Source organism: Coprinopsis cinerea (assembly GCF_000182895.1).
Source record: "Coprinopsis cinerea okayama7#130 chromosome 5 map unlocalized cont3.5, whole genome shotgun sequence".
Lineage (NCBI taxonomy): Eukaryota > Fungi > Basidiomycota > Agaricomycetes > Agaricales > Psathyrellaceae > Coprinopsis > Coprinopsis cinerea.
In genome coordinates this window covers 1901975-1923702 of record NW_003307540.1, presented here as the reverse complement: position 1 = coordinate 1923702, position 21728 = coordinate 1901975, and the positions used below count along the sequence as shown (strand labels likewise).

The following is a 21728-nucleotide window of genomic DNA, read 5'->3' as shown; positions in this document are numbered from 1 at the left end:
CCAGACTATTACAGGATACACGGGTGTTGGGTATAAAATAGAGCAATGCTAGATAGGTCTATTCGTCGAGTTCCAGCTCTTTCCGAATAATTTCTCGAACTTCTCGCAGCCCGCCAGCTTCCCTCTTCACAGACCTTGGACTTCTGGTCAACAGTTCCTGTGCGCTATCCATGGTGGATCTCTTGCTGGGGGAGGCATGGATCGCATCTCGTTTACTGGGACTTCCCAGACCTATCGTTCGGGTGCTACCATTAGAGGACGTTGAAGGCATCTCCAACCAATCCTTTCCGGTGATAACAACTTTCTTCAGGAAGAACGGGCACAGTTGAACAAGCATGTTCAGGGATTCATTGGCCTCCGCAACAGAGATGGGAACAGCAGAAGACTTTATGATAGCCGCTGCAACCTCTGACATAGGCATCATTCTCCTCTTCCGACTTGATGGTGTCATGCTTCCACTTGGAGCAGAACTGGAGAAAAACCTATCCAAATGCCAGATCAGAGTGTGAGATCGGCGGAGAACGGACATTACTCACATCCATACACTTTCGGCCACTTCTGTGAGACGGGCAAGAATACAACGCCGACGTAGCGCTTCCTGAGTTAATTTCATCATGGCGTTCGGCGTCCCAGAACCTTCATATCTGTCCAATGTAGGAGTTTTCGTTGGAGACTTGGAAAGTGAACGCAATCGAACGCGCTCATATAGAGCTTGACGCCGAGAGGATGTTGGCGTTTGAGGAATAGAGGTACTTTCTCCTTCCGAGCGATGGACCGGGGTGGATGGAACTGAAGACGAGGGAGCTGGAGAAGCAACGGAACTCGAGGGTGTTTGCGGATTTGGATTGTCAGTAGAACTCGCCAAGTGCAAGCGGCGTGAAGGTGTCTGTGGGAAGAGCAATCTTCCCACTTTCGTGGGCGAGGACGATCTCGATGTTAGCATTGGGAAGGGCACGGCGTTGGCGAAGTCCTTTGTGGGTTTCTTGGTAGGAGATCTAGATGGTGAGGATGGAATGATGGGAAACTTCTGAGCGGCTGCCCCACTCTTTGGAGATTGTGAGGCTAGTGTTCTTGTCAAAGCAGAAGGCTTGGTGGTCGCTGGCAATGCTGGAAGATCTGCAAGTGGAATAGGAGGTGTCGACGCGTCTTCTGAATGGATCTAGGGGGCATCTTTAGTAAACTTAGCAGAGGGGTTTTTCCAGAACAACGAACCTCGACCCAGCGCTCTAATTTCTTCAGGAACTCGGCACGACGAGTCTCACCGGCCGCAGTCCATCGTGCCACCGCAGCCATCCCACCCCCCATATCCTTGTCGAGGTCAATTTCGACCTCTATCCCAAGACCATAGGCCGGAATGCGCTTCCTATCCACTTTCGAATAGTGGGAACCCAGACTCAGAACAAATCCCTGAGAGCCCCGCGTCCAGTCCACACTTGGTGGTGGTGCTTCCAAGAAAGGGTTGTCTTCTTCTGGTTTGGCCACGGGGAGTTGGTCGGACTTGTTCAGAGGTTCTCCATCCCACTCCCACAACCAACAGAGTCGCTTCAAGTCATCAAGCTGGAATGACGTTGTAAGCCCAGCATAGGTTTTTAGCGAGATGTGATTTAGAACATTCAGGACCCGGCCTGAATCGCTCGAAGGCGAGATTGCACAGGTGGCAAGGGCGTGAGCAAGGGCTTGTTGGACAGCATTTTGGATTCTCAGGAGGCGTGATAGATGAGTTGGAAGCTCCGGTTTGCACTTCTGGGTTTTAGAGCGCGTAATAGATTTGGGTGTCAGAGGACTACATGGTGTCGTTAACGAGGTATACTAATATTTGAATTCGACGACCTACGCCGTCCGCAGCTTCTTTGGAGTTGTTGTGCTTTCATCGTCGGAGGAGAGGGCGCGTTTCTTTTTCGGAGACACGTTCAAAGAGGTATAGAGAGAGGACATTTGGCCAAAGAGTCTAAGAGAAAAGGTGTCACTATGTCGGGTCAAGACGCGTCAATTGGACGGTCAGAGTAACATGAATGTTGCAGTCCAGGTTCAGTCAGTGTGTTCTCAAAATGGATTTCTCGTGACTTCGGCGTGATCGCGAGAGACTTGTCGCCAGCCCGGTCTTTCTCCTCAATCGTGAATCAGAACTACTCCGAATATTGGCTTTCAAGGGTAAATTGCCTCTGCTTTGGTTAAAGTCCTTCAGACTGCCGACTCCATATCCACCGAACCGCCTGATAATTGGCATTATAACAGACGCCCTGAGCGAAGCCGAATTCCCTTGACCATCAGGTTCAGGGCACAATACATAGCCAGAGCACCGAGCAGTGAAGCAAAAGTACTGTCCTGTCCTTTATCACATTCAGCTGGACCGGTTTCCTGATCATTGGTGTCTTCACCTGCTAGTGATCACTTCCGCAGCCTCTCTCTTTTACTTTGGCTGTCCCGATCCCCCTGCACACCGAAGCCCATCTCACTTTGATACACTGTGGGTGCAGCTACTCAACCCGTGGCTCCAAGATTCCCCATTCTTCTATTGTCCTCGCTTCAAAGGGGGTCTTTCTGGGCTCGTCGTGTCCACAGGCACAGTTTGGTTTGTCCCTATCGGGAGCTTCGATTCTGCGCCTCTCCGGTGGATGCACAGCACAAAGTGATGTTGAAGTGATGGTCTTTGTATTCATCGAGCATGATCATGACTTCATGGCTATACACCCTCGGGCGTCAAAGAACATGCTGGAACCTGGCAACACACCTTGTGTCCAACACGTGTGCATTGTACCGGACAATGGTCATATACATTGCATACCTAAGTGGCTGCTCCCCTCCTGTGCTCATCCACTCTGTCGCCCTCTCTCACTACACCTAATCAACCTTGGCGTTGAACGGAAGGCCCTCAACTGACCTTACAATGTATCAGGAGAATTCGCCACACCCTAACAATCCTCGCCCACTTCCGCAGTCCCATGAACTAGTGTACGTGACCCGTGCCCTGGGGTCGTCATCCAACTTCTGCTAATACATGGGATAGCGGTCATTACTTTGACCAGTTACGCGGTGAGTTCTTCGCGGCCCCGCCGCCCAGTTCAACAGCATCTAATCATCATGAGTCTTCAGGCCAAATCATTGGGATATTGGACAGAGATATTTCATCGCAAAATACCATATCCAATCTAGAACGTGAACTTGCGGTCTACAAGCGTGCGTATGCTGACCTGGACACCGAGAAGCAAGAACTTCAAAGGCTGAAGCAAGAGGCCGAGAAGCAGCTTGACGACCTCAAGGCTCAACTCCAAGTAAACGTAGGACACATTTCAGGATTCTCTGCTCTTACTCTTTTCATCTGCTCCGTTTCCAGGGTCATCGTGTTGTTACTCTCATTGACGGCGACGGTGCCATATTCAACCCGCAATTCATAGTACAAGGCCAAGTCGGCGGGCATGAAGCTGCTTCTAAATTAACGGACTACATAACGCAATATTTCCAAACCAACTTCGGGATGAACAATTATCAAATCTGGGTTTACGTTTTCCTCAATAAGCGTGGGCTGCTTGACACCTTTGGGCGCACGGGTGAATTGTTGGCCAGGTCTAAACTTGACGAGTTTATCTACGGATTCAATCAGGCATCGGAGCGGTTCATGATGGTTGACGTGGGGAGCGCAAAGGAGGCCGCTGACGCTAAAATCAAAGGTGAATATGAACCAGCGCCTAAACACTCACTTCACTTACGTTCGTGGTCGCCTCAGCGCTTTTGGAAAGTGAGATTCGTATGTCAACAACCGAGAAAGTCGTATTTGGAGGTGAAGTTCTCATATGCTTTCAATTTATCGTGTCCTCGACCTTGCCGCCTATGATACTCATACCACTCTTGACAGGATCTCATGACAACGGCTACGTAACGACATTACGCTCCCAGATAACTGCTGGGTTCAGAGGCAAATTGATTTTGCTACCTAGCTATGCGGAGATCGCCGCGGGGATCAGCGAGCTTGACCTACCTGTACTCGCAGTTCCCGACCTCTTCATCTCCGAGAAACTAGGGACGACGAACCCTTTGGCCAACCTTTCAGTGGCAACCACAGCTAAAGAACACGGCACTTTGCCCTCCAACGAACCGATTACTCCTTCTCGGGCGTATGGCCACCAACCTCGAGGCTCTTACGAAGCCTCTTCTTTCACCTTGGCAGAGCTGGAAGAGACTAGCACCAAGCCCCAGTTGGCCGCAGGTGTTACTAGCACATATTCGTCGATCCTTCGTACATCTACCCGAAGGGCTCCCCCGACCCCCGAGCTGGAATCAGGAGGAAGCACTTCCAGTGATGCTGACGAAATAACTACCGACCCTCGTGTCTCTCCCAAGCTATTCAATGCGCGACGTTTTAATCCCAAACTCGTAAGCGACCTCCCTCTTTTTGCGTACCTTCGACATCAGATTCACAACTTCCATAGCCCTTATCAAAGCGTACGTGATCTTCAAAAGCTTCTAGCCCTAACATCGTGTGTGGGACTTTTCATTGACCGGATTCTGAAGAAAAACCGCCGCCTTGCACGTTGTTCTATCTCGCACACTGCAAGCATGGCACGGGTTGCCGATATGGCCACGACTATCTTCTCCAACCCGAACATTTTGAAGAGATAAAGACAAACGCAAAGAAAGCTCCTTGTCCCGCGACCAACAAGGGTACGTGCCTGACTCGACAAGTTTATCTAGCCGACCGACGATCGACTTAAATGATGATCAACAGGGGAGATTTGCCTGTGGGGTGAAAATTGTTGCTACGGCCATTATTGTCCCCTGACTGTGAGCTGCCATTACCTCAAGCAAGGCCGATGCAAGTTTATTGGACGTAAGTTCTTAGCATTCTATTCTAGATACGGTGAAGGGACCTCATACACTTCTCGGAATTGGCTAAACTCAGCTGATATGCACAAAGAACCGAAATAAAGGAGTAAGCTTATTCGAAGGCGTTTGCCAGTGAAGAAGTACGAATGCGCGATAGTCGTGATACACTTGTGATGGACTTGCCAGTTTATTTATGCTCTTTGCGCCCAAATAAATAGCCGCGGAGTTTCACGGTGGCCACTGTGTTCCGGACCTCTTTGCTTTCTATTCTTATTACGCCCACGACGTATGCGAGACCCTCTCCCTGGTACTTACGCGTTCTTCCTCTAAACTTTCTCCCGCCTCCGTAACTCTAGTGCGTCCATGCTGGTGGACAGATGGGCGTATCAGCGCTAATTTTGGGCGTCTGACAGGCCTCACGTAACAGATCCTTCCAATCTTCGATGCACCCCTACAACATTGGGTCGTGTGAAGGGTCGAAGCCCATTCAGTGATAAAATTATCAACATGCTGGTTCCTTTTTCGAAATGGACCTTCTTGGGGTGGCAATTAGCCCCGGGGAAGAGTAGTACTGTTTTCATTTGGTGACGAGGCTAGGCATGTTTTATAGCTCCCCTCACCTGCCTCCAAAGATCATTCCCGCCCGCGACTGTAGTTGCCTTCACCCCTGCGTAGGCAGCCTCCAATGGCCACGCAACCTCTTGGAGAAGCCACCCAGCAGCTCTGGTTTGTATTCTTTTTTCTTGTGTTCGTCAGCGTGTGCTCACTCGGTTGATCTTGGGATCGTGTCATTGTCAAGGGATGACGCCCTCACCCGGCTTCTCCGTAGGTCTATCGCTTGCTTTTCGCTGTAACATGCTGATTGTCTTCGAGACCTTTCTTCTTCTACTGTGCGACGAAATTCTGAGCTCGAGGCCCGGGTCGCGGAGCTCGAGCTCGAGCTCCACGTCTGGAAGCAGGCTCATGCATCAGCGCTGGAGGCAAACGAGGCACATAACGTGCAGATTGCTGCGCTCAACCGACAAATATCCAACTTAGACTACTTCAAGAACGTGCGTGCCCTCCTTCTGTTACTAGACTCATCATTGAATTCGTGACGTCTAGAACCAAAGTCCACTTATCCTTTGCGTCTTAAATGGCAATGAGCTCTGCTTTAGCCGTGAGCTCCTTATGCAAGGTTACCAAGGAGGTCGGCTTGCTGCGCAAGAAATTACCAAGGTCATCGCGGAACACTTGACCAAGGAGGAAGTCTACGTCTATGGACGTTTATCGTTTTGGATCACGATCTATCTAAGCAAATCTGAAGTTCTGGAGAATCTTCTCTATCATAATGCTTGCACGGAGCCTCACTTCACCTCTTTCCTCGCTGTGAGTCTCTTCGCTTCTCTCGGCTTGACAATGGCGAACTCTGTACATAGGGGTTTAGTCAGGCGTCCGCTCGCTTCTGTGTTGTGGACGTTGGCTGCGGAAAGGACGCTGTCGAATCAAAGATCAAAGGTGCCTTCTCCCGCCTATCCCTCTTATCTGATGCTCAACCCCTCTCTAGAATACCTGCAGACGTTCATACGATTTCCACAGACAATCCGGGTATTTTTCGGCGGTCTGTTAATTTTATATTGCCTCATTTCAAACCTTATATGTGACTCGTGGCTGATCTTAGGGTATGAGCCGCCTTCATACACTGCGCTTTTCGATGCGCTCGATCAGGAGCAATTATTGGGCAAGATTGCACTCTTGCAGACGAACGACAATGGTCCAGGGGATGGACAGGCGATGCACCCCCTCCCCAAATTGCGCTTGGACAACGTCTTCATGAACGAACGACTCCAAAGGTCTCCGAAGAGGCTGAGCCCCCTTTCGACCAACCATAACAATGGAACCATGGTGTCCAATGGAGGATTAATCAGCCCCCAGTCACCCGTATCCCGATCTTCTGGAAGAGCCATTGACCCCAGTTTGGTAAGTCGCAGAACCCTCTGCTCTGTCAACGTTCTAATCCAGTTTAGCCTCTCCACAAGCGTACGAGTTGACGCTTTTGACTTCGTCGAGCTCTGGAACTGACTTTTACGATATCAGAAAACCCTCCGCCCTGCAATGAACACTACCTCATGACATGTTCTAAAGGGGTGAGGATCTTCTCCTGCTCACTCTGAACTGAAAGTGTTTTGACCCGTGTTCCCTGCAGGCCGGAATATGCAAATATTCGCATGACTACCTCTTGACCCCTGAACAGCTGGCACAACTTGCAAACAATGCCAAGAAGGCGCCTTGTAACTGGCTCAAAAATGGTACGCACATCCACCCGTAGGCCTCTTTTCTGATCTCACTTTGCTACTTTCAAAGGTGTACCATGTCCGTACGGCGATAAATGCTGCTGGGGGCATATGTGTCCAAACGGTCCCAAATGCTTTCATCTCAGCAAAGGGAAGTGCTGGTTTAAAGGCGGCGAGTCACTCTCCACTGTCTGCCCAATATCGTCTATTCTGATATACATACTTTCAGAGGGAATGCATTTGGAATAAGCCGTGCGATAGATGAACCCTATATACTGGGTTTCAAGCTCGAATTCAAAGGGGACCTGCCGACCGACGAGAGTTTACGACGGAATGGATGGATCTATGTGGCTTTAGCTTCTTTAACTGGTTTATATGTTTTTAAGGCTGTTTTTGTACGTTTTAAAGCTTTTCAGAAGACGCTCGCTGAGGACGATGAGAAATGTGAATTTCTATTTCGGGAATTAAGATCGGCAAACGGCGATAGCACGCGTGCGAAATCGATATTGGAGGTTGGTCATAAGAGGGCAGAGAGGGGCGGAGACAGTCTCCTGGGTTTGCATCTACTTCCAACTCTATTCATAATCATATACAATGTCCTCTGTGAGCGTCTTCACCCGCCCTTCTCGCCCAGCCGCTCACACTTCTCGTTCTGGTACTCCAGCAGGATAACATCGAAGACGAACTCAAGCCTTCGTTCACCCCAGGCAAGTCCATACTTGCCGTGTACTGCCGTAGCGATGGTGAATTTAACTAAATCCAACAGGCTACAAGCCAGGAGCGCCTCCTAAGAGCGCTGAAGAATACGCCAAACTCGATGCTGAAGACGAAAGCTTGGCCAGATGGAAAGCATCTCTCGGTATCGTCCCCGGTGCCACCAGCGGTGATACCAGCGGTCCCAAGGTTCGTCCACGCGACACTCGCATATACATCTCTTCTAAACGATACTCTTTCACCTCTAGGTGACGGTGTTGACTCTGGAACTCGTGTCACCAACGTTGCCACCCGGCAAGAAGATCGCTTTCAACCTCGCCGACCCCAACGCCATCGCATCCCTCAAGAAGACCCCTGTGGTGATCAAGGAAGGTGTTGAGTACAAGTCAGTCAAACCCTCAGCGGCTGGTGGTCAACGCATGCTGATCAGTGCTTGTAGCGTCCGTATCACCTTCAAGGTCAATCACTCCATCATCTCGGTGCGTTGCCCGTCTCTGCCCCTCACGACCTCGCATCGAGCTCAAGTTACTTTAGGGTGTCCGATACATCCAAGTCGTCAAGCGTAGTGGCATCAAAGGTGAGCTTTTATGCAACTTGGTATCAGTAACCTAGTCGACATGTACCACTCGGAAACGCAGTCGACAAGCTGGAGCAGATGCTTGGTTCATATGGACCCAACCCGACAGGCGAACCCTATACCAAGAACTTTGAACCGGAGGAATCGCCGTCAGGCATGATCGCTCGAAGCGGAAGCTACAGCGTTCGCAGTCGTGTCGTTGACGATGACGGCGAGGTCTACGCAGGTAAGCATCAAACCATGCCGCACCCATCACCATGTTATCTAACAGAAGGTTCAATCAGATTGGGAATGGTCTTTCAAGCTCGCGAAAGAATGGGAGTAAGATTCGGGGTCGAAGGTCGTTCCATTTGTATCATTTAGTCTGTGTATTGCACTCTAGTCACGATGGTCATTGCTGTGGTCTTAATGAATATCTTTTCAAATGTTTACTGTTCGATGGTCGTAAGTAGCCCCTATGTCGCTGGCCAACCACGTGGAAAAGATCGCGGCTCCGGTCTTTCCGCATGTTGCCTTTCTCCCGAGTCCCAACATCGCAGCTGGGCCTCCTCAGAGGTTCCCTCGCATCGCGCTACAGCTGTCGCGCTACCCCACACGTTCTGCGCAGACCATGGCCAACAACCAGTGTCTACAAGGCCTTCGGCGTCGTTCGACTCTCGAGCACGACCAGCACCGGCATCGAGCCCGTCAAAAAGACTTGGATCGACTCGCTACCACCTAAAGTGCGACCATACCTGTATTTGACGCGAATAGACAAACCAATTGGAACCCTTTTGCTATTCTGGCCGTGTAGTAAGTCAACCGAGTCCCCATGATACCCTTGAAGCACTGACCAGAAGAACCCTTCGCCAGCGTGGTCAATCGCAATGGCTTCATACGCGCTTCACTTGCCTCCGAGCGTCCCATTGACCTACATCAGCCTATGCGGCATCGGCGCTCTTGTTATGCGTGGAGCAGGATGCACAATAAACGACATGTGGGACAAGAACTTGGACAAGTCTGTCGGTTCGTCCCGATTTTTTACCTCCTTCTCCCGGAACGGAATTGGACGCGTTTTTTTACAGCTAGGACAAAGGAAAGGCCACTTGCGAGGGGTGATTTGACGCGGAAGGATGCCTTCATCTTCTTGGGGGGACAATTGGGTCTCGGGTTGGCTGTTCTTCTTCAATTTAACTGGTATAGGTGCGAAGTCCATGTCATTCCCTCTGCGGAAAGGCGCTTAAACGACCCGTAACAGCATCTTGCTTGGCGCGTCCTCCCTTTCCCTGGTCACCATCTACCCTTTTATGAAACGTGTGACCCACTGGCCACAAGCAGTCCTTGGTATGCATGATCATCTTAAGTATGCCCGGCACTCTATTCTCACTGTTGTTTCTCAGGCCTCGCGTTCAATTGGGGAGCCCTTCTGGGCTGGTCAGCGGTAGCCGGTACGGTCGACTGGGCAGTCTGCCTTCCTCTTTATGCGGGGGGTGTCTGCTGGACGCTCGTGTACGATAGCATTTATGCCCACCAAGACAAGCTCGATGATGTCCATGCCGGTATCAAGAGCACAGCCCTCCTTTTCGCAGACAAGACCAGATCTATTCTCACCGGCCTTTCCTTGTCTTCAATGTCCCTCGTGTCCTATGCCGGATATTTGAATCACCAGACGGAGCCTTTTTACGCTGGCGTTGCTCTTGGATTGGCACAATTGGGCAGAATCCTGTATCGGACGGATTTCGAGGACAGGAAGAGCTGCTGGGAAGGATTCGCAAGTAGCGGTTGGGTTGGATTTTGGATTTGGGCTGGCGCGATGGCGGACTATGGACTTTCCTTGGTCGCACTCGGCTAGAATGAAGTATTATTGCGTTCCCTACTTCAATAGACAGACAATCCCAATTGAAGCTCCGATATGTCAAATTATAATGAGATTTGGAGAGTACAAGAAAATCGATCCTGTGAGATGGAGGTAACAATAAGTTAGAGCGGGAATGGGCTAAGTGCTATCATAGACGAAGTATGGAAAGACAAGTGAAGGAGTTAGGGTCACAACAGCCGCGTTGGGACGGGAAGAGGGGAAGAGGTTCGTAAAGCGGTCGTAACATCGTCAACGCCGTTAATCCAGGTGGTGAGGGCATTATGCGCTTGCACTACGGTACGTGACATTTGGGTGAAGTCGAGATTTCAAGTAACCTTTCAGTCCCACAAAGAACAGCGTCCAGCAAAAGGCGAGGCAAGTCAGTGCAACAGCAACATTGAGGAACATCATGACATCTGGGAGATGATAGACATCAATTACCGCCCCGTTAAGCCGTACCAAATACTCACCGTCACGGCCACGGCGCATTGCAGCGATAGTGACCTCCTCAGTCGAAAACATGAACACCATTCCACCACAAGCGAGGAAGAAGCTGCCCAAAGCTTCCGTTGGCGGTCTTGACGGCAAGATAGATTTAGGTGGAGAAAGCCAGAGGAAGAAATAGGTCAGACACCGGAGTACCGAGAATCCGACGAGAAGATTGCCCCAGAGTTGATGGATCTGCACTTGGAAAACATAGGTCTGGAAATGAGCAGCCATTGCAGCTCCCGTCACACCAATGACGAGGGCGGGGAAGGGATTGAAGCTACCCCGGTAGCTAGGAGGTTCGGTCACAGCATCTTGAGGCATTTCAGCGGGATTAGAAACCGATGCAAACGTTGAAGATGCAAGCCATCGGCGAACCCTTCGGGATTCGATGCCCATCCCCACGAGACCTGCGAACCAGAACATCACCTGCGAAGCTGCGGTAAGAGAGGGCTGCTGACAGAATGACGCATGTTAGGGTGACCCTTACCGCGATGCTGATGTGTTGGATTTGCTTCGTTGTATATGGGTCTCCAGGTTTGGCCCCAAATCGTTCCATCCAGGTGTTGGTTACTCCATACAGGAAGATAACAAACGACTCGGTGAATTCGGCTGTAAACCTTTGTTTCGTAGGGGCTTGGTTCCAAGCCCATCCACGTTCAGCGAAAGAGCCCAGGAAACGGGCAAAAGTGAGCAGACCGTAGCACCAGAAGATGGCACCCTCTGTTGGACGGTTAGATTGATGGTAAGCGAGAGAATGGAAATGGCGTACTGATCAAATGTGCTAGGCATCCGTTGATGTAATTTTCACGGCAACCGCCTAAAATCATTAGTGAACGATTAAACCTTTACAGTACACCAACTTACCTGTGTAAACCACTATGCCACTGATGACTTGTCCCAATCCGGCCACAACCAAGCTCCTTTCGGCCACAATGAATGATCGCTGCCCAATCCATGATAGCCACCGACCACTCCTCGTCGGCTTTCCTTTTCGACCCTCGTTCAGCGTGTCATCAGAGTGTGTTGCCGAATGCGGACTGAAAACAGTTCTCTCGGATAGCGTAGATGAGAATCGTCTATGTCTCTGGACTTCGTTTGCCCATCTCTCGGTTCCATCTTCGGTTGGCGAATCGGGGGAGTCTTCATGCGTCAACTTTGAGAATTCCAATTCCTCGGGATCATCGACAACGAGGCCGGCATACTCGGGGTCAAGTCTAGCCTCCTGCTTTTGGTTGAGAACAACGAAACGCCAGAAGCCTTTCAGAGTCTTGTTGTCGCTGCGGATAAAGGAAAGAAGGCGCTGTAGCCCTTGGACGATGTCGACTCCAGACAGTAGGATCGCGAGGACCATCACAAAGTAACCCTGTTTGCCGTGTACAGAGCCTGGAACCGTGATCAGCATCACCGTTCGGAATTCAGGCGAAGGTCATTAGCATACCTTCGTACCTGTAAATTGATTGGTAAGATGGTCACCGACAGATGCCAATCGAGCTCTTACATGTTCGGAGTAAGTTTGCAGTATAAGACAGAGGATGATATGCCAAGCGCAGATAGAACGTAGAACGAAATCATGGCTGCCCCATGGGCAGGGTGTCTTAGAGAACGAAGCACAATCCCTGGGCGGCTTCAGGACAAGGGCAAGTAAAGAGAAAGGTGATACCCACCTGCTGGAAGTGCCCCGAAGAAGGCGAGAGACATGAAGAGGATATGTCCCATCATGAGCCCAGGGTGTCTCGTCTCGTTAGGATCGCCCTCTCCCTCCCAGTCAATGGTGTAGTACGACGGCGGGGTCGGGGAGTGGTGAAGAAGGATCTCGGTTTCGTTGAGCTCGAGGATGGGCTGCGCATGTGGGTTATGGTGACCATGGTCCCCGTCTCGTCGAACAAGCTGGTTGTGGAGGAGCCCGAGCTCGCCGGGGGAGGGTGAGGTGATGGCGGCAACGCCTGCAGCGACCAGAGACGCGCCAAGGGACGCGACCGCTAGAGAACCGGTTCTCATGGGGGACACAAAGGCGGGACAGCAGGGAGGGAGGGCAAGAAGGGGAGGTGCATAGAAATAGAACGCATATCGGAAGAAATACACATGGATTCAGATTGACAAGAAAGGTTGCGTCAGACTTACAAAGCGATCGGGACAGTGTAACATTCCTAATTAGTTCCGGGCGCGTGTTCCCCGAGTCCAATCTGCACTGAGCCAATTTTGCTGACCCACAGACGATTACATACTCATCGACCAAGTCACCGGTATCCAGAGACTTGGTCGAGGCCAATGCATTTATCGCACAAGACACCGAGTATTGTTTCGAAGCATGTCGAAAGTGGGAAAGTGAACAACACCATGCAGGACTTGACGTTCCCTCATGGTCGCGCCGAGGAAGTTGACGGACAAGTCAGAGGCAAATTAGAAAGGTTCCCAGCTCAAAGGATAGCCAGTTGTGATGCCGAGACCAGATAACAATCGAATGACAAGCATGAAGGGTGTTGTTTGAGATGAAAGAGTCGACAACTCTGAGCCGAAGAGTCCACCCATCGCTGTTTGACACAGAACCCATCACCACGTGAACCAAACACGACGGAACAACGTCTTGGCACATAAATCTAGCAATTACTTCCCCGGCGTCCCTTGAACTTGAAGCTTGAAGCTTGTGTCCAGAACATCAAATTCCGGACTTGACGGCCGCCAGGTGCGCTGAAGAACATCGAGGAACATCGGAGAACTTGGCTAAAATTTGGCTGACTGGAACACGGAAGACAACGCTTTCATATATGAGTAAAACCTGTTCGTAACTCTCCAACATTCTCGCCTTCCGATCCGCTATGCATGTATCACTGGTTGGACTAATAATAAACAGCCAACCTCGAAGTTCCCCTCTCTGACCTTTCCCGGTTCCTCCAAGTTGTCAAAACCTGCGTGGATGCAACTCTCCGAGGAGTCCCGTAAACAGGATTACTCGATTCTGAATCCTTTACCCGCCTGCTGAACATGACTCGGTCCTAAAGTTCATGACTGCAAACCCTCCTGGTCCTTACGGCACTGTGCTGAGGTCAGCTCCCTCTACGGACGATGAGGAAGAGATTCGAAGAACGGCGGAAAACGCGTTCAAGCTCGGCAGTGTTTGCAGAGTGTAAGCATCCCCTTCAAGTTATCTACAGCACCGTCGGGTCCGACAGCCTTCAATCGGGGGTGATAGTAGTTGACTGATGACTCCAACGAGAAGTCCTGACCAAACATGTACCAGCACCAAGGACTTCATCCCACCATTCCCATCGGAGCAATGAGGAGAGTATGGCCGCCCAAGCTGTACAAGTTGCAAGATTAGATATAGTCACGCCCACTGTTCACCTGCTTCACCCTGTACCCACATTGGCAACCACCTTGCCCTCATCGCCCACTGAAGTGTATCCATAGCCACAGACACCAGGTGCAATTGACATAGGAAAGGCATAGAATCGAAACAAAGATGCTCCGCAGAAGCATGGAAAGGGAAAGAGAGCACTACAACATAAATTGTTCCCGAGGAACAGACATAAAATGGACAGTAAAAAGACAGTGAGGATATCGAATCCAAAGGAACGCGTCGAAATCAAAACAAGGAAAATGAGTGAAGCGCAGAAGGGGTGAAAGCGGGCGTGAAAGCGTGATAAACTCGTCATGATAGCCATTCGTTACAACCTAGCCGAGCGGACTCCCCATGGATGTTCACCATGACTGGTATGGCTGTTGTTGAGCGCCATAGGTAGGGAGAGCTACATGGACAGGCTGAGGATGACCATAGTTCGAGTATGGTGCAGAAGGGATTGCCGCGTTAGGATTGCCCTTGTACGTAGTGCTTGGCAACGCATAGGTATAGTGACCATCCAGACTACCGGACGTCTTGCTCTTCTCATCCAAGGAGTCGATTGACCGACCATCATCGTCTTTGGCACGTCCAGCTCCTATGGCACCATTCGCGTCGGAGCCACCGCTGGCATTGCCAAAGGTCTGGACGTGGTCAGGGTCCCAGGATATGATCTCTTGCTCCAGCTTCCTGTTGCGCCTAGTCTTGCGGGTGACGAAGAAAACGAGCAAAAGAATGAGAAGAAGCCCAACGAGACCGCAGATGCCGAAGACAACGCCAGAGAGGACCTTATTGTCCAAGAAGGCGTTGGAATTCTTTGCAGCACCCACGTTGGTGGGAATAGCAGAGCTTGTAACATCCGTCGTGATAGTCCTGTTTTGGATTACGGTAGTAGCTGGAAGGTCGACAATGGCTACAGAATCGGTAGGCCGGTTGACTGGGTCGGAGGATTGAATGAGAATGATATCATTCTCTTCTTCCTCAGGCTCTTCCTGAGCTGGGACGGACGGCGAAGGGGTGGCTCGGGTTGAGGTATCGGTAATAGGGGCTGAGGTTGCGGTTGGTTGGGTACTACTAATTAATCAGAGGGTGATTACGGATGCGGCAGTGATGAAAACTAAAGGACCTACGGGGGAGGAGGAGGAGTAACCGAATCGGTGTGGGTGTCTGGGAGGGTCGACTGTGGCGAAACGCATGAATGTCATTTGTAATATACATGATCCAAGGGACCCTACCCGGTGTTGGTAGTGGAAGCCTCCGTGCTGGTTGGCTGAGTCGACGTTTCCGCGGGCGTGGTGCTCGAGGATTCAGGATCTGGTCGTGGGCTACAAAGTGAGCAGCAATCAGTACTTCCAAGAGCCGATACATGTTGTCGGATTGAACATACAGCCCAGGGAGGTCGGGCACTGCATACGTCGTGATCAGCCACCGTAGCTTTTTGTCTGCTGTGAATGAGAAAACATACAGTCAGGGAGGTCGATGGTGATCTGTCGCTTCAACCAGAACTTGTGGGGAGCCATTTCAAGCAAACAATAAAAGGAACGACTGGAAAAATTCAAGAGAAATGTAGGAAATCGAGAGAAAGAAGATGGCAGCGAATGAAAATGAAATTGAAATGAGCACTAGCAGGCCCAACGAATGAGAGGACTATGCAACACAGTTGCAGAATCGTAAGGAAAGGGAACGCCGCTCGCCACCAGTTGGAAGAGAAACGAAACGCAGTCCAGTTCCCACTCCAGGTAAATCACATCACGTATCCAGGCATCGCTGTTTATAAACGGGCTCACTGTCAATCCAACTCATTCATGGCTCCAGAACTCCATAGAAGCATGGACTGTGATAGTTGTGGATTTCACCAGTCTTTTGTTCGCGAAACGCCAAATATAATATAATACACAAGAAAGATAGTCTACAATGTGCCGAGAGACTACAGTGTTTAATGATCGCGTTAGTGGTACAAGCAAAGCAAAGAGAGCACTAGTAGCTACACAAAATTCATACAAACCAGTAGAACCGAATTGAAATGTGAACCGGATGGAGGGTATAAGTTTCCAAAATGATAGAAATCAGTGTTGCAACGGCAGTCGTCCGTAAGCTTCCCCCGCCTTTCTCTCCATCAGCTCTCGAAGCGGACCCAAGAGTCGAGTGAAAGCAGCCTCGTCCAAGGCGGCCACCTTCAACTTGGGCTGCGAAGGGTCGGTGCGATGAACGGCGCTCACAGTTGCTGCACGAGGTGCTGCACGTAGCAACGACAATTCTGTAGGTGGAGCGCTTAGCCCGAATAGTGTACTATGGGGATGAAAAATCAGGCCTACCTCCAAAGTAATCGCCCTTCTTCAGATGCCCCACTTTAATTTCTCTAGTTTCCCCATTCTCTAGTTGTTGGTGTTTTGTTGCGATTGCTTCACCTTCCTCCACGAAGAAGAAGGTGTCTCCGAGTTCTCCCTGCTTGACCACCGCTTCTCCATCCTTGTACACGCTGCTGTTGAGCGCATCGGCAATCTTGCTCCGCTCGGCAGCATCGAGGGAAGAAAGCAAAGGCACGGTTGAGAGGAACCGCTCGTACATGGTTCTCCTCCGGTGAGCGGCCTTGAGGATAATGGTCCGGAACGTGATACGATCCAAAGCCCAGAGGGTCGATGGCTCAATGGCCAAAACGGACGCAGCACGAGGATGGCCATACATCAAGGCCAATTCACCAAACGAACTTCCAGCTTTGCACTCTTGCACCAGCCTTCCAAGTTCGGGGTGGTGCTTTGGTTGAATAAATTTTTCTCCCGTGTCGGTGAGGATGTTGGGTTGACTGAGCCAATTTGGTGGGAGAGGCTCGGTACGGATGTAACAGTTCAGCTGGCCAGCTTCCACAACGTAGAAGTACTCTCCAACATCGCCTTGGCGAATCACCACCTCGTTTTTCACCACCTGTCTCTCCTGCATCGCATCCAGCACACCCTTCTCCTGCTCTTCATCGAGATCCCGGAAGATAAAGTTGTTGCGAATGGCTGCTTTGATACGGCGTAGCTGTTCAATCCCTTTCGGATAGACAGGGAGAACTTCATCGGTACCACTATCGACTGCGATAGATTCTGCAGAGACAGACGTCCGTCGTGCAAATATCGCTGACGTTGGGGCAACGAGGTAGTCGTCGTTGTTGAAACCGGTAGGAGTGGCTGTATCGAATGAAGCAAACGGGTTCACTGTGGTCAATGGGGACGTGGGTGGTAGTTCGTTTTGGTTAAATTTGAGTGTGGGAGGGGTTCGATCGCCACTGAGAAGAGCGTTTCCAGGAACGTTTAGAGTTCCAAAGGGACTGTGTGCAATGCTGTCGCGGAAAGAGGAACGAGGTCGGGCGAGGGGTGAAGCAGATGGGAAGGGAAGGTTGGAGGGACTCCCATTGGCTGGTGTGTCGATGTAGAGGTCAGCGGGAACGGACAACGACGACGACCTTTGTGAGAGAAGATCCCTCGTACGAGTTCTCTGCTCCTCCAGTCGAGTTTGGAACCAGTTGGCACAGAACTGCAGGGCGTCTCTTGGCTGAGCGCGCTGGTAATCGCGTGTCAGATCGCCAACCAGCGAATCGAACGTCGAGGACATAACGCCAGCGTCGTATTATCCAAATTTCGGTGGAAAGAGCGAAGTTTAAAAGAGGGATAGGTCAGCGATGGTCGATGAGAATCAAGTCGCTATGCCACTGCACCCGATTAAATAAGAGCACGTGGGAAAGGCCATAGCCCCCTACCTTGTATTTCAATGGTCAAGCGACGTTATGCTTTCCAGAACGACTATAGATTGTTATCTACAAGGATCTACAGAATAGATGTATAGCACCAATAAATCACGATTAATCTGCATCATCGACCCAATCCTCCTCCACTACACGATCAATATATCTCCTGACCCATTCCGGACGGCGAGCATGTTTGGCTCTCAACTCGTCCCTCATTTCGGTGGCGCGATTGTCCACCTGTTCACCGGGCCTCGAACCATCTTCTTGCTCTTGTTCCTCAGAAGGGTTTTCTGCGGGGGGTTCTGGATCGGGTTGTTGGCGAATGTTGGCTTCCGTTCGAATGGGCCCTTCTCTTCTCCGCAGTGCAAGGCGTCTTCGGTTCCAGAGGGCAGGGTGCAGTGACCCGAGGAACAAACCAATAAACGAAGCAATCTTGTGACCGATCCCTGGCTCGGGGACAGGGGCTTGGTCTGCTTGGTCGAGTATTTGCTGCTCTGACTGGAGGTTGAGATCTGCTAGATAGTTAAAAATGGAGTTCAAGTTGATATGGACCTCGATGACCCGAACACCGGGTGCTTGCGCTTGCTGAACCTGGAAGATTCCTCCGTTAGCGGGAGGATTGGCGTTCGCCGCACCGTTGGGAGCGCCATTGTGATTGGGAGGAACAGGGTTGTTGTTTCCATTGTTCTGATTGGGGGCATTGTTCGCTGGCTGCTGTTGCTGAGGGCGCTCAAGGAGAAGGTTCCGGACGGGTTGCCAAAGTTCATACAATACCCAGGCGAATATAAGGATCCCGACCACAGGTTTGCGGACTGGTCCAACGAAATACAGGAGAAGCACTGCACGGAAGATGAGCATGCCTAACGGCATGAGGAGAGGTCGCAAGGGGATCCCCGGCCAGTTCAAATTGTTGTTGTTGTTGTTGTTGTTGTTGTTGTTGTTCTGTCCTCGACGAAGACCCAACTCTTGAAGGATCCGTTCATTGGCAGGATTGGGTCCCCCGAGTTCTTCGAGCAATCGCTCAGCACGCAAAGGGTCGTTGCCATTGACGACTATGTGGCGAGTTGTGACAGTCGCGATGTTGGAGGAAACGACGTTGACCTCCAGGAGGGTAAAGGTGTATGAAAGCACGTGGAGGGCATGTAGCTGTACTTGCGTTGGACTTGCATTGGGGGTAGGTTTCAAAGTGAGGTATGGCCGGCCGCTGGTGGCGCTTATGAGTGTGAACAATTGACAAACGAAGCAATAAGTCTTACTGGACGATGCTCCTCTCGTATTTCAAACCTTCCCCTTCCTCTGAGCTTGCTGTTGGATAAGCGTCATCGAGGATTGATGGCCATTCCCAGCCAAGGGCATTGACTGCCGCCTTGGCTGCATCCCGCAGCTCGTTGAAACCAGAAGGCGGCGGAGGAGGGTTACCAGTGACCAATGCAGAGATGGCGTTCTGGTGCAAGAGGACGATATATGGCATGGGCTTATGTTCCACCGGCTTCGGAGTCCTTGAAGATGCTGGGGGTTCAGGAAGCTGTAGGCCGCCAGGGATGAGTCGAGGGTGATAGATGGCAGATGAGAAGGTAGGGAATGTGGATGGTGGAGAGAGAAAAGGCGATGTATCAAGATTGAGAGGAGGAGGCTTCGAGCCAGAGAGTTCTGGCGCTGGAGGGTCAGCCTTCCATGCTGAAGGGTGAACAGCCAAGTGTAATATGCGCGAGTCGGAGGGCGCCTTCATTTGGTCAGCTTCCAATGCTACGAATTCCACCTAGCGCATGGCGCATGTATAACACACCTTCCACAAGTCAGTTATCTTCTCGTCGTCTGCCAGGTTACGCCCCTTGGAGATGAGCCTTTGACCGTCGATGCGGGGTTGGCCCGGACAAGCCCGCGAAATCTCTTCCTTGACCTGCTGGATTGTGCTTGAGGGGGGCACTGATATGTTAAAGGAGTGTGAGTACGCCGGCAGTTCAATGCGCAGCTCGACACCGGTCATCTTCCTCTGTCAGTTCCAGAGTCAAAGGCTTGTTACAGGAGATAGAGCAACTAATGGAATCCAATGACATCGCGGCAACGTGGAGGCCAAGACTCTTGCTCACGTGGTCAATGTGATTAGATTATAGATATGGCTGACGGTTAGGCGCTTAATCCAGAGCACAGTTGCGCAAAGTAGAACTGGGTTGGCATTTAATAAAGGCGTGTTGAGACGCTAGAATCGTACACTAAAGGAAAAACTAGTAACAGACTATGTATGTGATACAATGTCCCGATGTTGTCCCAAGAGAACTATTATGTGAGTGGAATCAACATGGCACCACTGAAGCGCCGTTCAGTTGCCATTGACGCTTGTCCATTCTAAAAATACCCTTAACTGGGAGGAGACAGTTGGATGGTTACACCCTTGCGAGAACTCTCGTGCGCAAGCTCAATCAGTTCGATAACTGCGGACGCTTCGTCCCATTTGACTGCGGGCTCTGACCCCGCCCGAATGACTGCACCAAGATTTTGGAAGAGCTCAATGTAGGCCCCCGCATCAGGGGTCGGCCAGCTTATGCAAGGGAATCAGAATGGAAGTGCATGAAATGTTAAGGGCACGTACCTAGTTTGCACAATGGATTCGTCGTCGACGAGGAGCTTTTCTATACGCCCGTTGAGGTACTCGGGCTCCCTTCCAAAATCATCTTTCAAGATGGCGTTGGGGGAAGAAATCATTTTAAGATGCTCTTCCTGAGTATCAATACCGTGCTTGATATAGGTTCCCTGGGTGCCCCGGACGATGAAACGAATCTGAGGCGACCGCACAGAAAGTGGGTGGGAGCGTAGGATCACGGCCAAAGGGTATTGCCTGGCTGCGCTCCTGCCGTACTGCAGCCGGATTGTAAACTGTATTGAAGGTATTAGAGAACTTACTCAGCGTGCATGGAATGGATGACTCACCGAATCGTCAACGTTTGGGTCTCCAATTCCACGGACATTTTGGACAAAGGCAGTGATGGAATCGGGTCGACCGAACAAATTTAACGCCTGGTCAAGCAAGTGTGCGCCAAGGTCGTATAGAATCCCCGAACCAGGAAGAGGTTGATCCTTCCACGTTCCTTTGAGGGCCTTTCGGTAGCGATCGAAGCTGCGACCTGCGTGAATGAAAGATCAACGAAGGAAAAAGGAGCAATTACTGGGATTCAAATTCAAGGATAGGACCGATATATTCGGGATGATTTTCAGGAAGGCTGATCAGCCTCTTCAAGGCAAGGAAATCGGAATCCCATCGACGGTTCTGGTATGCATAGAGCACGAGGCCTTTTGACTTGGCTAGATCTCCAAGTTCCTTTGCTTGCTCGAGGCTCTCTGCAACAGGTTTGTCAACGAGCACTGGAAACCAGATGAGCACACGGAGATAAGCATCAGACGAACCAGGTCGAGTAGGAGCCAAATACCATGTTTGCCGGCATTCAGAGCTGCTTTCGTGAAGGGATAATGGGTATCATTGGGTGTTGCAACCACGACGAGCTCGACATCAGTGTCCGAAAGGACGTCTTCAATGGATCTGTGGATCTTGGGAGTGACACCAAATCTTTGAGCAACTTTTCCTCCAAGTACTTTGGGATTTCTTTCAAGAACGGAGTGAAGAGTGAATAGACGGGGAAGTGCGAGGATAAAAGGAACGTGGAAAGTGAGACCTGCTAGTCCAACGCCTAGGACACAGGTGTTTATGGGCTTCGACATGGTCGTTGGGGATAAAAATTAGAAAACTGAACGCTCAATTGAGTTGCTGGCATAGAGAGCATGCCGCAATGTCAGTCACGTCCCGATTCGGATCCGCCTAGATCGCGATCATGTGATGGAGCATCATTTCTGGGTACGGGCCGCATCCGGGCCACGTGTTGGGAAATGACGATCTTGTCAATGTTGAAGTCCAACTCGAACCTTTCCATTTCGCTGCGAACAACCACCTCAAGACAGCG

The 21728-nt window shown here is 50.8% G+C and overlaps 10 protein-coding genes across 10 annotated transcripts; 4 read left to right on the top strand and 6 right to left on the bottom strand.

Moving 5' to 3' along the window:
* Positions 1–58: 58 nt before the first annotated feature.
* On the bottom strand, positions 59–1935 carry CC1G_00446 (hypothetical protein; the record flags this gene model as incomplete). Its single annotated transcript, XM_001837258.1, has 4 exons — positions 59–482; positions 537–1159; positions 1213–1783; positions 1835–1935. The coding sequence occupies 4 exons, from the start codon at positions 1933–1935 to the stop codon at positions 59–61; spliced, it is 1719 nt and encodes a 572-aa protein (XP_001837310.1).
* Positions 1936–2887: 952 nt separating this feature from the next.
* CC1G_00445 (hypothetical protein) lies at positions 2888–4448 on the top strand (the record flags this gene model as incomplete). The annotated part of the gene is made up of 7 exons (XM_001837257.2): positions 2888–2952; positions 3008–3033; positions 3094–3278; positions 3335–3668; positions 3725–3745; positions 3854–4371; positions 4428–4448. The coding sequence occupies 7 exons, from the start codon at positions 2888–2890 to the stop codon at positions 4446–4448; spliced, it is 1170 nt and encodes a 389-aa protein (XP_001837309.2).
* Positions 4449–5506: 1058 nt separating this feature from the next.
* Positions 5507–7129, top strand: CC1G_00444 (hypothetical protein; the record flags this gene model as incomplete). Its single annotated transcript, XM_001837256.2, has 10 exons — positions 5507–5547; positions 5621–5646; positions 5695–5873; positions 5926–6189; positions 6240–6318; positions 6368–6421; positions 6482–6780; positions 6828–6840; positions 6898–6947; positions 7007–7129. 10 exons carry the CDS (start codon positions 5507–5509, stop codon positions 7127–7129), a joined length of 1128 nt encoding a protein of 375 aa, XP_001837308.2.
* A 531-nt stretch (positions 7130–7660) lies between these two features.
* CC1G_14658 (rho GDP-dissociation inhibitor) lies at positions 7661–8816 on the top strand. The gene is made up of 8 exons (XM_002911183.1): positions 7661–7697; positions 7762–7837; positions 7861–7997; positions 8057–8193; positions 8248–8287; positions 8343–8385; positions 8447–8611; positions 8670–8816. The coding sequence occupies exons 1-8, from the start codon at positions 7689–7691 to the stop codon at positions 8708–8710; spliced, it is 648 nt and encodes a 215-aa protein (XP_002911229.1). The 5' UTR covers positions 7661–7688; the 3' UTR covers positions 8711–8816.
* Positions 8817–8891: 75 nt separating this feature from the next.
* On the top strand, positions 8892–10216 carry CC1G_14657 (para-hydroxybenzoate-polyprenyltransferase; the record flags this gene model as incomplete). Its single annotated transcript, XM_002911182.1, has 5 exons — positions 8892–9177; positions 9238–9390; positions 9450–9567; positions 9623–9708; positions 9765–10216. 5 exons carry the CDS (start codon positions 8892–8894, stop codon positions 10214–10216), a joined length of 1095 nt encoding a protein of 364 aa, XP_002911228.1.
* Positions 10217–10501: 285 nt separating this feature from the next.
* CC1G_00442 (cytoplasmic protein) lies at positions 10502–12709 on the bottom strand (the record flags this gene model as incomplete). Its single annotated transcript, XM_001837254.1, has 8 exons — positions 10502–10638; positions 10693–11137; positions 11199–11431; positions 11481–11528; positions 11576–12094; positions 12150–12157; positions 12210–12327; positions 12376–12709. The coding sequence occupies 8 exons, from the start codon at positions 12707–12709 to the stop codon at positions 10502–10504; spliced, it is 1842 nt and encodes a 613-aa protein (XP_001837306.1).
* Positions 12710–14410: 1701 nt separating this feature from the next.
* On the bottom strand, positions 14411–15568 carry CC1G_00441 (hypothetical protein; the record flags this gene model as incomplete). Its single annotated transcript, XM_001837253.2, has 5 exons — positions 14411–15096; positions 15179–15228; positions 15284–15373; positions 15436–15454; positions 15514–15568. 5 exons carry the CDS (start codon positions 15566–15568, stop codon positions 14411–14413), a joined length of 900 nt encoding a protein of 299 aa, XP_001837305.2.
* Positions 15569–16114: 546 nt separating this feature from the next.
* Positions 16115–17691, bottom strand: CC1G_00440 (cAMP-dependent protein kinase regulatory subunit; the record flags this gene model as incomplete). The annotated part of the gene is made up of 2 exons (XM_001837252.2): positions 16364–17691; positions 16115–16305 (listed from the first exon to the last, which is right to left on the bottom strand). Exons 1-2 carry the CDS (start codon positions 17640–17642, stop codon positions 16115–16117), a joined length of 1470 nt encoding a protein of 489 aa, XP_001837304.1. The 5' UTR covers positions 17643–17691.
* Positions 17692–17889: 198 nt separating this feature from the next.
* CC1G_00439 (hypothetical protein) lies at positions 17890–19781 on the bottom strand (the record flags this gene model as incomplete). Its single annotated transcript, XM_001837251.2, has 3 exons — positions 19562–19781; positions 19032–19498; positions 17890–18979 (listed from the first exon to the last, which is right to left on the bottom strand). Exons 1-3 carry the CDS (start codon positions 19760–19762, stop codon positions 17890–17892), a joined length of 1758 nt encoding a protein of 585 aa, XP_001837303.2. The 5' UTR covers positions 19763–19781.
* A 352-nt stretch (positions 19782–20133) lies between these two features.
* Positions 20134–21489, bottom strand: CC1G_00438 (oxidoreductase; the record flags this gene model as incomplete). Its single annotated transcript, XM_001837250.1, has 5 exons — positions 20134–20314; positions 20366–20649; positions 20704–20890; positions 20940–21135; positions 21201–21489. 5 exons carry the CDS (start codon positions 21487–21489, stop codon positions 20134–20136), a joined length of 1137 nt encoding a protein of 378 aa, XP_001837302.1.
* Positions 21490–21728: the final 239 nt, after the last annotated feature.